At 46.6% G+C, this 18,111-nt stretch overlaps 2 protein-coding genes across 2 annotated transcripts in view; both read left to right on the forward strand.

Moving 5' to 3' along the window:
- The window catches only part of LOC111861086 (uncharacterized), a 167,139-nt gene that overhangs the window by 130,761 nt on the left and 18,267 nt on the right, over positions 1–18,111 (forward strand). The window lies entirely within an intron of this gene.
- LOC140583139 (uncharacterized) lies at positions 11–17,437 on the forward strand. The gene is made up of 6 exons (XM_072707779.1): positions 11–4,596; positions 4,933–6,789; positions 7,447–8,546; positions 16,391–16,826; positions 16,881–16,998; positions 17,245–17,437. The coding sequence occupies exons 1-6, from the start codon at positions 693–695 to the stop codon at positions 17,435–17,437; spliced, it is 7,608 nt and encodes a 2,535-aa protein (XP_072563880.1). The 5' UTR covers positions 11–692.

Raw genomic sequence — 18,111 nt, forward strand, 5'->3', positions numbered from 1 at the left:
AACCAACAACATCAAGCACAACTGCATCAATTGCAACCCCATCTACGACTACTACAACATCCACAGCAGCACCAACCACTACAGCAAGCACAACTGCTTCAACTGTAACACCATCTACAACCACAAAAACATCCACAGCAGCACCAACCACTTCATCAAGCACAACTGCATCAACTGCAACACCATCTACGACCACTACAACATCCACAGCAGCACCAACCACTTCATCAAGCACAGCTGCATCTACTGCAACACCATCTACGACCACTACAACATCCACAGCAGCACCAACAACAACATCTAGCACAACTGCATCAATTGCAACACCATCTACGACCACTACAACATCCACAGCAGCACCAACCACTACATCAAGCACAACTGCTTCAACTGCACCACTAACAATAACCTCTACAACATCCACAGCAGCACCAGCCACTTTAACAAGCACAACTGCATCAACTGCAACACCATCTACGACCACTACAACATCCACAGCAGCACCAACCACTTCAGCAAGCACAGCTGCATCTACTGCAACACCATCTACGACCACTACAACATCCACAGCAGCACCAACAACAACATCTAGCACAACTGCATCAATTGCAACACCATCTACGACCACTACAACATCCACAGCAGCACCAACCACTTCATCAAGCACAACTGCATCATCTGCACCACAAACAATGACCACTACAACATCCACAGCAGCACCAACCACTTCATCAAGCACAACTGCATCAACTGCAACACCATCTATGACCACTACAACATCCACAGCAGCACCAAGCACTACATCAAGCCCAACTGCTTCAACTGCACCACTAACAATAACCACTACAACATCCACAGCAGAACCAACAACATCAAGCACAACTGCATCAATTGCAACCCCATCTACGACTACTACAACATCCACAGCAGCACCAACCACTACAGCAAGCACAACTGCTTCAACTGTAACACCATCTACAACCACAAAAACATCCACAGCAGCACCAACCACTTCATCAAGCACAACTGCATCAACTGCAACACCATCTACGACCACTACAACATCCACAGCAGCACCAACCACTTCATCAAGCACAGCTGCATCTACTGCAACACCATCTACGACCACTACAACATCCACAGCAGCACCAACAACAACATCTAGCACAACTGCATCAATTGCAACACCATCTACGACCACTACAACATCCACAGCAGCACCAACCACTTCATCAAGCACAACTGCATCATCTGCACCACAAACAATGACCACTACAACATCCACAGCAGCACCAACCACTTCATCAAGCACAACTGCATCAACTGCATCAACTGCAACACCATCTACGACCACTACAACATCCACAGCAGCATCAACAACAACATCTAGCACAACTGCATCAACTGCAACACCATCTACGACCACTACAACATCCACAGCAGCACCAACCACTTCATCAAGCACAGCTGCATCAACTGCAACACCATCTACAACCACTACAACATCCACAGCAGCACCAAGCACTACATCAAGCCCAACTGCTTCAACTGCACCACTAACAATAACCACTACAACATCCACAGCAGAACCAACAACATCAAGCACAACTGTATCAATTGCAACCCCATCTACGACTACTACAACATCCACAGCAGCACCAACCACTACAGCAAGCACAACTGCTTCAACTGTAACACCATCTACAACCACAAAAACATCCACAGCAGCACCAACCACTTCATCAAGCACAACTGCATCAACTGCAACACCATCTACGACCACTACAACATCCACAGCAGCACCAACCACTTCATCAAGCACAGCTGCATCTACTGCAACACCATCCACGACCACTACAACATCCACAGCAGCACCAACAACAACATCTAGCACAACTGCATCAATTACAACACCATCTACGACCACTACAACATCCACAGCAGCACCAACCACTACATCAAGCACAACTGCTTCAACTGCACCACTAACAATAACCTCTACAACATCCACAGCAGCACCAGCCACTTTAACAAGCACAACTGCATCAACTGCAACACCATCCACGACCACTACAACATCCACAGCAGCACCAACAACAACATCAAGCACAACTGCATCAATTGCAACACCATCTACGACCACTACAACATCCACAGCAGCACCAACCACTACATCAAGCACACCTGCATCAACTGCAACAACATCTACAACCACTACAACATCCACAGCAGCACCAACAACAACATTTAGTACAACTGCATCAATTGCAACACCATCCACGACCACTACAATATCCACAGCAGCACCAACAACAACATCTAGAACAGCTGCATCAATTGCAACACCATCTACGACCACTACAACATCCACAGCAGCACCTACCACTGCATCAATTACAACTACATCAACTGCAACACCATATTCGACCACTACAACATCCACAGCAGCACCAACCACTACATCAAGCACAACTGCTTCAACTGCAACAGCATCTACGACCACTAGAATATCCACAGCAGCACCTACCACTGCATCAATTACAACTACATCAAATGCAACACCATCTACGACCAATACAACATCGACAGCAGCACCAACCCCTGCTTCAACTACTCCACTAACAATGACCACTACAACATCCACAGCGGCGCCAACCATTTCATCAAGCACAACTACATCAACTGCAACACCATCTACGACCACTACAACATCTACAGCAGCACCAACCACTACATCAAGCACAACTGCTTCAACTGCACCACTAACAATAACCACTACAACATCCACAGCAGCACCAACAACAACATCTAGCACAACTGCATCAATTGCAACACCATCTACGACCACTACAACATCCACAGCAGCACCTACCACTGCATCAATTACAACTACATCAACTGCAACACCATATTCCACCACTACAACATCCACAGCAGCACCAACCACTACATCAAGCACAACTGCTTCAACTGCACCACTAACAATGAGCACTACAACATCCACATTAGCACCAACCACTTCATCAAGCACAACTGCATCAAGTGGAACACCATCCATGACCACTACAACATCCACAGCAGCACCAACAACAACATCAAGCACAACTGCATCAATTGCAACACCATCCACGACCACTACAACATCCACAGCAGCACCAACAACAACATCAAGCACAACTGCATCAATTGCAACACCATCTACGACCACTACAACATCCACAGCAGCACCAACCACTACATCAAGCACACCTGCATCAACTGCAACAACATCTACAACCACTACAACATCCACAGCAGCACCAACAACAACATCTAGTACAACTGCATCAACTGCAACACCATCCACGACCACTACAACATCCACAGCAGCACCAAAAACAACATCTAGAACAACTGCATCAATTGCAACACCATCTACGACCACTACAACATCCACAGCAGCACCTACCACTGCATCAATTACAACTACATCAACTGCAACACCATATTCCTCCACTACAACATCCACAGCAGCACCAACCACTACATCAAGCACAACTGCTTCAACTGCAACAGCATCTACGACCACTAGAATATCCACAGCAGCACCTACCACTGCATCAATTACAACTCCATCAAATGCAACACCATCTACGACCACTACAACATCCACAGCAGCACCAACAACAACATCTAGCACAACTGCATCAATTGCAACACCATCTACGACCACTACAACATCCACAGCACCACCAACAACAACATCTAGCACAACTGCATCAATTGCAACACCATCTACGACCAATACAACATCGACAGCAGCACCAACCACTGCTTCAACTACTCCACTAACAATGACCACTACAACATCCACAGCAGCGCCCACCATTTCATCAAGCACAACTACATCAACTGCAACACCATCTACGACCACTACAACATCTACAGCAGCACCAACCACTACATCAAGCACAACTGCTTCAACTGCACCACTAACAATAACCACTACAACATCCACAGCAGCACCAACAACAACATCTAGCACAACTGCATCAATTGCAACACCATCTATGACCACTACAACATCCACAGCAGCACCAACCACTACATCGAGCACAACTGCTTCAACTGCACCACTAATAATAACCTCTACAACATCCACAGCAGCACCAGCCACTTCATCAAGCACAACTGCATCAATTGCAACACCATCTATGACCACTACAACATCCACAGCAGCACCAACCACTACATCGAGCACAACTGCTTCAACTGCACCACTAACAATAACCTCTACAACATCCACAGCAGCACCAGCCACTTCATCAAGCACAACTGCATCAACTGCAACACCATCTACGACCACTACAACATCCACAGCAGCACCAACCACTACATCAAGCACAACTGCTTCAACTGTAACACCATCTACGACCACAACAACATCCACAGCAGCACCAACCACTTCATCAAGCACAACTGCATCAATTGCAACACCATCTACGACCACTACAACATCCACAGCAGCACCAACCACTACAGCAAGCACAACTGCTTCAACTGTAACACCATCTACGACCACTACAACATCCACAGCAGCACCAACCACTACATCAAGCCCAACTGCTTCAACTGCACCACTAATAATGACCACTACAAGATCCACAGCAGCACCAACCACTTCATCAAGCACAACTGCATCAACTGCAACACCATCTATGACCACTACAACATCCACAGCAGCACCAAGCACTACATCAAGCCCAACTGCTTCAACTGCACCACTAACAATAACCACTACAACATCCACAGCAGAACCAACAACATCAAGCACAACTGCATCAATTGCAACCCCATCTACGACTACTACAACATCCACAGCAGCACCAACCACTACAGCAAGCACAACTGCTTCAACTCTAACACCATCTACAACCACAAAAACATCCACAGCAGCACCAACCACTTCATCAAGCACAACTGCATCAACTGCAACACCATCTACGACCACTACAACATCCACAGCAGCACCAACCACTTCATCAAGCACAGCTGCATCTACTGCAACACCATCTACGACCACTACAACATCCACAGCAGCACCAACAACAACATCTAGCACAACTGCATCAATTGCAACACCATCTACGACCACTACAACATCCACAGCAGCACCAACCACTACATCAAGCACAACTGCTTCAACTGCACCACTAACAATAACCTCTACAACATCCACAGCAGCACCAGCCACTTTAACAAGCACAACTGTATCAACTGCAACACCATCTACGACCACTACAACATCCACAGCAGCACCAACCACTTCAGCAAGCACAGCTGCATCTACTGCAACACCATCTACGACCACTACAACATCCACAGCAGCACCAACAACAACATCTAGCACAACTGCATCAATTGCAACACCATCTACGACCACTACAACATCCACAGCAGCACCAACCACTTCATCAAGCACAACTGCATCATCTGCACCACAAACAATGACCACTACAACATCCACAGCAGCACCAACCACTTCATCAAGCACAACTGCATCAACTGCAACACCATCTATGACCACTACAACATCCACAGCAGCACCAAGCACTACATCAAGCCCAACTGCTTCAACTGCACCACTAACAATAACCACTACAACATCCACAGCAGAACCAACAACATCAAGCACAACTGCATCAATTGCAACCCCATCTACGACTACTACAACATCCACAGCAGCACCAACCACTACAGCAAGCACAACTGCTTCAACTGTAACACCATCTACAACCACAAAAACATCCACAGCAGCACCAACCACTTCATCAAGCACAACTGCATCAACTGCAACACCATCTACGACCACTACAACATCCACAGCAGCACCAACCACTTCATCAAGCACAGCTGCATCTACTGCAACACCATCTACGACCACTACAACATCCACAGCAGCACCAACAACAACATCTAGCACAACTGCATCAATTGCAACACCATCTACGACCACTACAACACCCACAGCAGCACCAACCACTACATCAAGCACAACTGCTTCAACTGCACCACTAACAATAACCTCTACAACATCCACAGCAGCACCAGCCACTTTAACAAGCACAACTGCATCAACTGCAACACCATCTACGACCACTACAACATCCACAGCAGCACCAACCACTTCAGCAAGCACAGCTGCATCTACTGCAACACCATCTACGACCACTACAACATCCACAGCAGCACCAACAACAACATCTAGCACAACTGCATCAATTGCAACACCATCTACGACCACTACAACATCCACAGCAGCACCAACCACTTCATCAAGCACAACTGCATCATCTGCACCACAAACAATGACCACTACAACATCCACAGCAGCACCAACCACTTCATCAAGCACAACTGCATCAACTGCATCAACTGCAACACCAACTACGACCACTACAACATCCACAGCAGCACCTACCACTGCATCAATTACAACTACATCAACTGCAACACCATATTCGACCACTACAACATCCACAGCAGCACCAACCACTACATCAAGCACAACTGCTTCAACTGCAACAGCATCTACGACCACTAGAATATCCACAGCAGCACCTACCACTGCATCAATTACAACTACATCAAATGCAACACCATCTACGACCAATACAACATCGACAGCAGCACCAACCCCTGCTTCAACTACTCCACTAACAATGACCACTACAACATCCACAGCGGCGCCAACCATTTCATCAAGCACAACTACATCAACTGCAACACCATCTACGACCACTACAACATGTACAGCAGCACCAACCACTACATCAAGCACAACTGCTTCAACGGCACCACTAACAATAACCACTACAACATCCACAGCTGCACCAACAACAACATCTAGCACAACTGCATCAATTGCAACACCATCTACGACCACTACAACATCCACAGCAGCACCTACCACTGCATCAATTACAACTACATCAACTGCAACACCATATTCCACCACTACAACATCCACAGCAGCACCAACCACTACATCAAGCACAACTGCTTCAACTGCACCACTAACAATGAGCACTACAACATCCACATTAGCACCAACCACTTCATCAAGCACAACTGCATCAAGTGGAACACCATCCATGACCACTACAACATCCACAGCAGCACCAACAACAACATCAAGCACAACTGCATCAATTGCAACACCATCCACGACCACTACAACATCCACAGCAGCAACAACAACAACATCAAGCACAACTGCATCAATTGCAACACCATCTACGACCACTACAACATCCACAGCAGCACCAACCACTACATCAAGCACACCTGCATCAACTGCAACAACATCTACAACCACTACAACATCCACAGCAGCACCAACCACTACATCAAGCACAACTGCTTCAACTGCACCACTAACAATGAGCACTACAACATCCACATTAGCACCAACCACTTCATCAAGCACAACTGCATCAACTGCAACACCATCCACGACCACTACAACATCCACAGCAGCACCAAAAACAACATCTAGAACAACTGCATCAATTGCAACACCATCTACGACCACTACAACATCCACAGCAGCACCTACCACTGCATCAATTACAACTACATCAACTGCAACACCATATTCCACCACTACAACATCCACAGCAGCACCAACCACTACATCAAGCACAACTGCTTCAACTGCAACAGCATCTACGACCACTAGAATATCCACAGCAGCACCTACCACTGCATCAATTACAACTCCATCAAATGCAACACCATCTACGACCACTACAACATCCACAGCAGCACCAACAACAACATCTAGCACAACTGCATCAATTGCAACACCATCTACGACCACTACAACATCCACAGCACCACCAACAACAACATCTAGCACAACTGCATCAATTGCAACACCATCTACGACCAATACAACATCGACAGCAGCACCAACCACTGCTTCAACTACTCCACTAACAATGACCACTACAACATCCACAGCGGCGCCAACCATTTCATCAAGCACAACTACATCAACTGCAACACTATCTACGACCACTACAACATCTACAGCAGCACCAACCACTACATCAAGCACAACTGCTTCAACTGCACCACTAACAATATCCACTACAACATCCACAGCAGCACCAACAACAACATCTAGCACAACTGCATCAATTGCAACACCATCTACGACCACTACAACATCCACAGCAGCACCAACCACTACATCAAGCACAACTGCTTCAAGTGTAACACCATCTACAACCACAAAAACATCCACAGCAGCACCAACCACTTCATCAAGCACAACTGCATCAACTGCAACACCATCTACGACCACTACAACATCCACAGCAGCACCAACCACTTCATCAAGCACAACTGCATCAACTGCAACACCATCTACGACCACTACAACATCCACAGCAGCACCAACCATTTCATCAAGCACAACTACATCAACTGCAACACTATCTACGACCACTACAACATCTACAGCAGCACCAACCACTACATCAAGCACAACTGCTTCAACTGCACCACTAACAATAAGCACTACAATATCCACATTAGCACCAACCACTTCATCAAGCACAACTGCATCAAGTGCAACACCATCTACGACCACTACAACATCCACAGCAGCACCAACAACAACATCAAGCACAACTGCATCAATTGCAACACCATCTACGACCACTACAACATCCACAGTAGCACCAACCACTACATCAAGCACAACTGCGTCAACTGCACCACTAACAATAACTAATACAACATCCACAGCAGCACCAACAACAACATCTAGCACAACTGCATCAATTGCAACCTCATCTACGACCACTACAACATCCATAGCAGCACCAACAACTTCATCAAGCACAACTGCATCAACTGCAACACCATCTGCGACCACTACAACATCCACAGCAGCACCTACCACAGCATCAACTGAAACACCATCTACGACCACAACAACATCTACAGCAGCACCTACCACTGCATCAAGCACAACTGCTTCAACTGCACCACTAACAATTACCACTACAACATCCACAGCAGCACCAACCACTTCATCAAGGACAACTGCATCAAGTGCAACACCATCGACGACCACTACAACATCCACAGCAGCACCAACAACAACATCAAGCACAACTGCATCAATTGCAACCCCATCTACGACCACTACAACATCCACAGTTGCACCAACCACTACATCAAGCACAACTGCTTCAACTGCAACACCATCTACGACCACTACAACATCCACAGCAGCACCAACAACAACATCTAGCACAACTGCATCAATTGCAACACCATCCACGACCACTACAACATCCACAGCAGCACCAACAACAACATCTAGCACAACTGCATCAATTGCAACACCATCTACGACCACTACAACATCCACAGCAGCACCAACCACTACATCAAGCACACCTGCATCAACTGCAACAACACCTACGACCACTACAACATCCACAGCAGCACCAACCACTACATCAAGTACACCTGCATCAACTGCAACAACATCTACGACCACTACAACATCCACAGCAGCACCTACCACTGCATCAATTACAACTACATCAACTGCAACACCATATTCGACCACTACAACATCCACAGCAGCACCAACCACTTCATCAAGCACAACTGCATCAACTGCAACAGCATCTACGACCACTACAACATCCACAGCAGCACCAACCACTTCATCAAGCACAGCTGCATCTACTGCAACACCACCTACGACCACTACAACATCCACAGCAGCAGCAACAACATCTAGCACAACTGCATCAATTGTAACACCATCCACGACCACTACAACATCCACAGCAGCACCAACCACTACATCAAGCACAACTGCTTCAACTGCACCACTAACAATGACCACTACAACATCCACAGCAGCACCAACCACTACATCAAGCTCAACTGCTTCAACTGCACCACTAACAATAACCACTACAACATCCACAGCAGCACCAACAACAACATCAAGCACAACTGCATCAATTGCAACCCCATCTACGACCACTACAACATCCACAGCAGCACCAACAACAACATCTAGTACAACTGCATCAATTGCAACACCATCCACGACCACTACAACATCCACAGCAGCACCAACAACAACATCTAGAACAGCTGCATCAATTGCAACACCATCTACGACCACTACAACATCCACAGCAGCACCTACCACTGCATCAATTACAACTACATCAACTGCAACACCATATTCGACCACTACAACATCCACAGCAGCACCAACCACTACATCAAGCACAACTGCTTCAACTGCACCACTAACAATGAGCACTACAACATCCACATTAGCACCAACCACTTCATCAAGCACAACTGCATCAAGTGCAACACCATCTACGACCACTACAACATCCACAGCAGCACCAACAACAACATCAAGCACAACTGCATCAATTGCAACCCCATCTACGACCACTACAACATCCACAGTAGCACCAACCACTACATCAAGCACAACTGCGTCAACTGCACCACTAACAATAACTAATACAACATCCACAGCAGCACCAACAACAACATCTAGCACAACTGCATCAATTGCAACCTCATCTACGACCACTACAACATCCATAGCAGCACCAACAACTTCATCAAGCACAACTGCATCAACTGCAACACCATCTGCGACCACTACAACATCCACAGTTGCACCTACCACTGCATCAACTGAAACACCATCTACGATCACAACAACATCTACAGCAGCACCTACCACTGCATCAAGCACAACTGCTTCAACTGCACCACTAACAATTACCACTACAACATCCACAGCAGCACCAACCACTTCATCAAGGACAACTGCATCAACTGCAACACCATCTACGACCACTACAACATCCACAGCAGCACCAACCACTACATCAAGCCCAACTGCTTCAACTGCACCACTAATAATGACCACTACAAGATCCACAGCAGCACCAACCACTTCATCAAGCACAACTGCATCAACTGCAACACCATCTATGACCACTACAACATCCACAGCAGCACCAACCACTTCATCAAGCACAACTGCATCAACTGCAACACCATCTACGACCACTACAACATCCACAGCAGCACCAAGCACTACATCAAGCCCAACTGCTTCAACTGCACCACTAACAATAACCACTACAACATCCACAGCAGAACCAACAACATCAAGCACAACTGCATCAATTGCAACCCCATCTACGACTACAACAAGATCCACAGCAGCACCAACCACTACAGCAAGCACAACTGCTTCAACTGTAACACCATCTACAACCACAAAAACATCCACAGCAGCACCAACCACTTCATCAAGCACAACTGCATCAACTGCAACACCATCTACGACCACTACAACATCCACAGCAGCACCAACCACTTCATCAAGCACAGCTGCATCTACTGCAACACCATCTACGACCACTACAACATCCACAGCAGCACCAACAACAACATCTAGCACAACTGCATCAATTGCAACACCATCTACGACCACTACAACATCCACAGCAGCACCAACCACTACATCAAGCACAACTGCTTCAACTGCACCACTAACAATAACCTCTACAACATCCACAGCAGCACCAGCCACTTTAACAAGCACAACTGCATCAACTGCAACACCATCTACGACCACTACAACATCCACAGCAGCACCAACAACAACATCTAGCACAACTGCATCAATTGCAACACCATCTACGACCACTACAACATCCACAGCAGCACCAACCACTTCATCAAGCACAACTGCATCAACTGCATCAACTGCAACACCATCTACGACCACTACAACATCCACAGCAGCACCAAGAACAACATCTAGCACAACTGCATCAACTGCAACACCATCTACGACCACTACAACATCCACAGCAGCACCAACCACTTCATCAAGCACAGCTGCATCAACTGCAACACCATCTACAACCACTACAACATCCACAGCAGCACCAAGCACTACATCAAGCCCAACTGCTTCAACTGCACCACTAACAATAACCACTACAACATCCACAGCAGAACCAACCACTTCATCAAGGACAACTGCATCAACTGCAACACCATCTACGACCACTACAACATCCACAGCAGCACCAACCACTACATCAAGCCCAACTGCTTCAACTGCACCACTAATAATGACTACTACAAGATCCACAGCAGCACCAACCACTTCATCAAGCACAACTGCATCAACTGCAACACCATCTACGACCACTACAACATCCACAGCAGCACCAACCACTTCATCAAGCACAACTGCATCAACTGCAACACCATCTACGACCACTACAACATCCACAGCAGCACCAAGCACTACATCAAGCCCAACTGCTTCAACTGCACCACTAACAATAACCACTACAACATCCACAGCAGCACCAACAACAACATCTAGCACAACTGCATCAACTGCAACACCATCTACGACCACTACAACATCCACAGCAGCACCAACCACTTCATCAAGCACAGCTGCATCAACTGCAACATCATCTACGACCACTACAACATCCACAGCAGCACTAACAACAACATCTAGCACAACTGCATCAATTGCAAAACCATCTACGACCACTACAACATCCACAGCAGCACCAACCACTTCATCAAGCACAGCTGCATCAACTGCAACATCATCTACGACCACTACAACATCCACAGCAGCACTAACAACAACATCTAGCACAACTGCATCAATTGCAAAACCATCTACAACCACTACAACATCCACAGCAGCACCAACCACTACATCAAGCACAACAGCTTCAACTGCACCACTAACAATGACCAGTACAACATCCACAGCAGCACCAACCACTTCATCAAGCACAGCTGCATCAACTGCAATACCATCTACGACCACTACAACATCCACAGCTGCACCAACAACAACATCAAGCACAACTGCATCAATTGCAACACCATCTACGACCACTACAACATCCACAGCAGCACCAACCACTTCATCAAGCACAACTGCATCAACTGCAACACCATCTACGACCACTACAACATCCACAGCAGCACCAACCACTTCATCAAGCACAGCTGCATCAACTGCAACATCATCTACGACCACTACAACATCCACAGCAGCACTAACAACAACATCTAGCACAACTGCATCAATTGCAAAACCATCTACGACCACTACAACATCCACAGCAGCACCAACCACTTCATCAAGCACAGCTGCATCAACTGCAACATCATCTACGACCACTACAACATCCACAGCTGCACCAACAACAACATCAAGCACAACTGCATCAATTGCAACACCATCTACGACCACTACAACATCCACAGCAGCACCAACCACTTCATCAAGCACAACTGCATCAACTGCAACACCATCTACGACCACTACAACATCCACAGCAGCACCAACCACTTCATCAAGCACAGCTGCATCAACTGCAACATCATCTACGACCACTACAACATCCACAGCAGCACTAACAACAACATCTAGCACAACTGCATCAATTGCAAAACCATCTACGACCACTACAACATCCACAGCAGCACCAACCACTTCATCAAGCACAGCTGCATCAACTGCAACATCATCTACGACCACTACAACATCCACAGCAGCACTAACAACAACATCTAGCACAACTGCATCAATTGCAAAACCATCTACAACCACTACAACATCCACAGCAGCACCAACCACTACATCAAGCACAACAGCTTCAACTGCACCACTAACAATGACCAGTACAACATCCACAGCAGCACCAACCACTTCATCAAGCACAGCTGCATCAACTGCAATACCATCTACGACCACTACAACATCCACAGCTGCACCAACAACAACATCAAGCACAACTGCATCAATTGCAACACCATCTACGACCACTACAACATCCACAGCAGCACCAACCACTACATCAAGCACAACAGCTTCAACTGCACCACTAACAATGACCACTACAACATCCACAGCAGCACCAACCACTTCATCAAGCACATCTGCTTCAACTGCACCACTAATAATGACCACTACAAGATCCACAGCAGCACCAACCACTTCATCACGCGCAACTGCATCAACTGCAACACCATCTACAACCACTACAACATCCACAGCAGCACCAACCACTTCATCAAGCACAGCTGCATCACCTGCAACATCATCTACGACCACTACAACATCCACAGCAGCACCAACCACTACATCAAGCACAACTGCATCAACTGCAACACCATCTACAACCAATACAACATTCACAGCAGCCCCAACCACTACAGCAAGCACAACTGCTTCAACTGCAACACCATCTACGACCACTACAACATCCACAGCAGCACCAACCACTTCATCAAGCACAACTGCATCAACTGCAACACCATCTACGACCACTATAACATCCACAGCAGCACTAACAACAACATCTAGCACAACTGCATCAATTGCAACACCATCTACGACCACTACAACATCCACAGCAGCACCAACCACTACATCAAGCACAACAGCTTCAACTGCACCACTAACAATGACCACTACAACATCCACAGCAGCACCAACCACTTCATCAAGCACATCTGCTTCAACTGCACCACTAATAATGACCACTACAAGATCCACAGCAGCACCAACCACTTCATCACGCGCAACTGCATCAACTGCAACACCATCTACAACCACTACAACATCCACAGCAGCACCAACCACTTCATCAAGCACAGCTGCATCACCTGCAACATCATCTACGACCACTACAACATCCACAGCAGCACCAACCACTACATCAAGCACAACTGCATCAACTGCAACACCATCTACAACCAATACAACATTCACAGCAGCCCCAACCACTACAGCAAGCACAACTGCTTCAACTGCAACACCATCTACGACCACTATAACATCCACAGCAGCACCAACCACTTCATCAAGCACAGCTGCATCAACTGCAACACCATCTACGACCACTACAACATCCACAGCAGCACCAACAACAACATCTAGCACAACTGGATCAATTGCAACACCATCTACGACCACTACAACATCCACAGCAGCACCAACCACTACATCAAGCACAACTGCTTCAACTGCACCACTAACAATAACCTCTACAACATCCACAGCAGCACCAGCCACTTTAACAAGCACAACTGCATCAACTGCAACACCATCTACGACCACTACAACATCCACAGCAGCACCAACCACTTCAGCAAGCACAGCTGCATCTACTGCAACACCATCTACGACCACTACAACATCCACAGCAGCACCAACAACAACATCTAGCACAACTGCATCAATTGCAACACCATCTACGACCACTACAACATCCACAGCAGCACCAACCACTTCATCAAGCACAACTGCATCATCTGCACCACTAACAATGACCACTACAACATCCACAGCAGCACCAACCACTTCATCAAGCACAACTGCATCAACTGCATCAACTGCAACACCATCTACGACCACTACAACATCCACAGCAGCACCAACAACAACATCTAGCACAACTGCATCAACTGCAACACCATCTACGACCACTACAACATCCACAGCAGCACCAACCACTTCATCAAGCACAGCTGCATCAACTGCAACATCATCTACGACCACTACAACATCCACAGCAGCACTAACAACAACATCTAGCACAACTGCATCAATTGCAAAACCATCTACGACCACTACAACATCCACAGCAGCACCAACCACTTCATCAAGCACATCAGCTTCAACTGCACCACTAACAATGACCAGTACAACATCCACAGCAGCACCAACCACTTCATCAAGCACAACAGCTTCAACTGCACGACTAACAATGACCAGTACAACATCCACAGCAGCACCAACCACTTCATCAAGCACAGCTGCATCAACTGCAATACCATCTACGACCACTACAAAATCCACAGCTGCACCAACAACAACATCAAGCACAACTGCATCAATTGCAACACCATCTACGACCACAACAACATCTACAGCAGCACCTACCACTGCATCAAGCACAACTGCTTCAACTACTCCACTAACAATGACCACTACAACATCCACAGCGGCGCCAACCATTTCATCAAGCACAACTGCATCAACTGCAACACCATCTACGACCACTACAACATCTACAGCAGCACCAACCACTTCATCAAGCACAACTGCATCAACTGCAACACCATCTACGACCACTACAACATCCCAGCAACAACCCAGTACAACAACGAAGACAACTGTGCCATCCACAACACCGAGCACTAGCACATCTACTTCAGCCATGGTGATGGCCACAACAATGACAACCACAACCTTGCCTATCACTGAAACTAGCAGAACTACATCCAGTACAACTATCATGAGGCCCACATCTATAACACCAACTACAACAACAACAACATCCACAACTGCACCTGCCACTATATCAAGTACAACTGCATCAACAACAACCAGCATCAAACCAACAACTTTGACACTAGTTACATTAATGACGACATCCACAATTGCATCAACCACTACAATTACACCTGCATCACCTACAATCACCATGGTACCCACAAATGCAATGTCAACTATAACAACCTTGACATCCACCACTACAGCTACTACTACAACACGAACAGCAGCATACATTACAACAGACATGAAGCCCACAACTGCAGCAACTACAACAACAATGACATCCACAGCTGGGTCAACCACTTCAAGCAGCACAAATACATCTACTTCAACCATGATGAAACCCACAACTACAAGGACAACATCCACAGTTGTGGCTAGCACTGCAACAAGAACAACAGCAACCACTACAACCACCATGAAGCCAAAAACGGGGAGAACAACTACAACAGCACCAGCATCCACAAAAGCACTTACCTCTACAAACACAACATCAAAGACAGCCACCATGAAGCCCACGTCTATAACTCCTGCTGCTACAGGTAAGTTCACGAGTGTGAGGTCAAAGATCCTACCAGCAATACGGACAACTACAATAGCATCCCGTATAGTACCCATGACATCCACAACTACAACACCAACTATTGCAACAGGGACAGTTACAACTATACCTATCACCACAATAGCTTCACCAAAAACCAAAACTGCATCCAGTACAATCACGACAATGCTGACAACAATGACACAAACTAGGACATTTATAACTGTGCCTTCCAGTACAACCACAGTTACATCGTCCACGATGACTATGAAGCCCATAACTATAAAAATGACAACTTCCTCAACTGTGCATGCAACTACATCAAGCACAGCAACATCCAACACAATGACCATGAAGCCCACAACTACACTACCAACTACAACCATGATGACATCCACAACTGCACCTACCACTACATCAACCACAACTGCATCAACTAACACACCAATTAGGACAACTAAAACATTCACAATCGCGCCTGCCACTTCAGGTACAACTAAATCAATGACAACTGCAACGGAACCAAAAATGACAATACCGACTACAACAATATCCACAACCCTCGCTACAACGTCAAGCACAACAGCATCACCAAGAAACACCATGAGGCCCACAACTACAACATCAAATGCGACCATGATGACATCTACACCTGCACCCACCACTGCAGCTAGACTCAATGCAGCCACTGCTTCTACCACAATACCAACAACTATCACACCAACTACAACCACAACTGCACCTACCACTGCAACAAGCACCACTCTACCCATAACAATACCGCCAGCTACCATTTACAATTACAGCAATAACAACATCCACAACCCTACCTACCTCTACATCAAGAACAACTGCATCACCCACAACACCAACTTTGACCACTACCACTACAGCCACAACAAAGTCGACAACGATGACACCAACTGCAACGACATCCACAACTCTGCTTTCCAGAACCACAAGCACAACAGCATCACCTACAACCATGATGATGCCCACAAGAACAACATTGACTACGACAATGACATCCACAACTGCACCGGTCACTGCAAAAATCACCACTGCAACCTCTGTATCCACCACAATCTCGACAACTACCACACCAACTATAACA

The sequence above is a fragment of the Paramormyrops kingsleyae genome, chromosome 25 (assembly GCF_048594095.1).
Source record: "Paramormyrops kingsleyae isolate MSU_618 chromosome 25, PKINGS_0.4, whole genome shotgun sequence".
In the NCBI taxonomy this organism is placed as follows: Eukaryota; Metazoa; Chordata; class Actinopteri; order Osteoglossiformes; family Mormyridae; genus Paramormyrops; species Paramormyrops kingsleyae.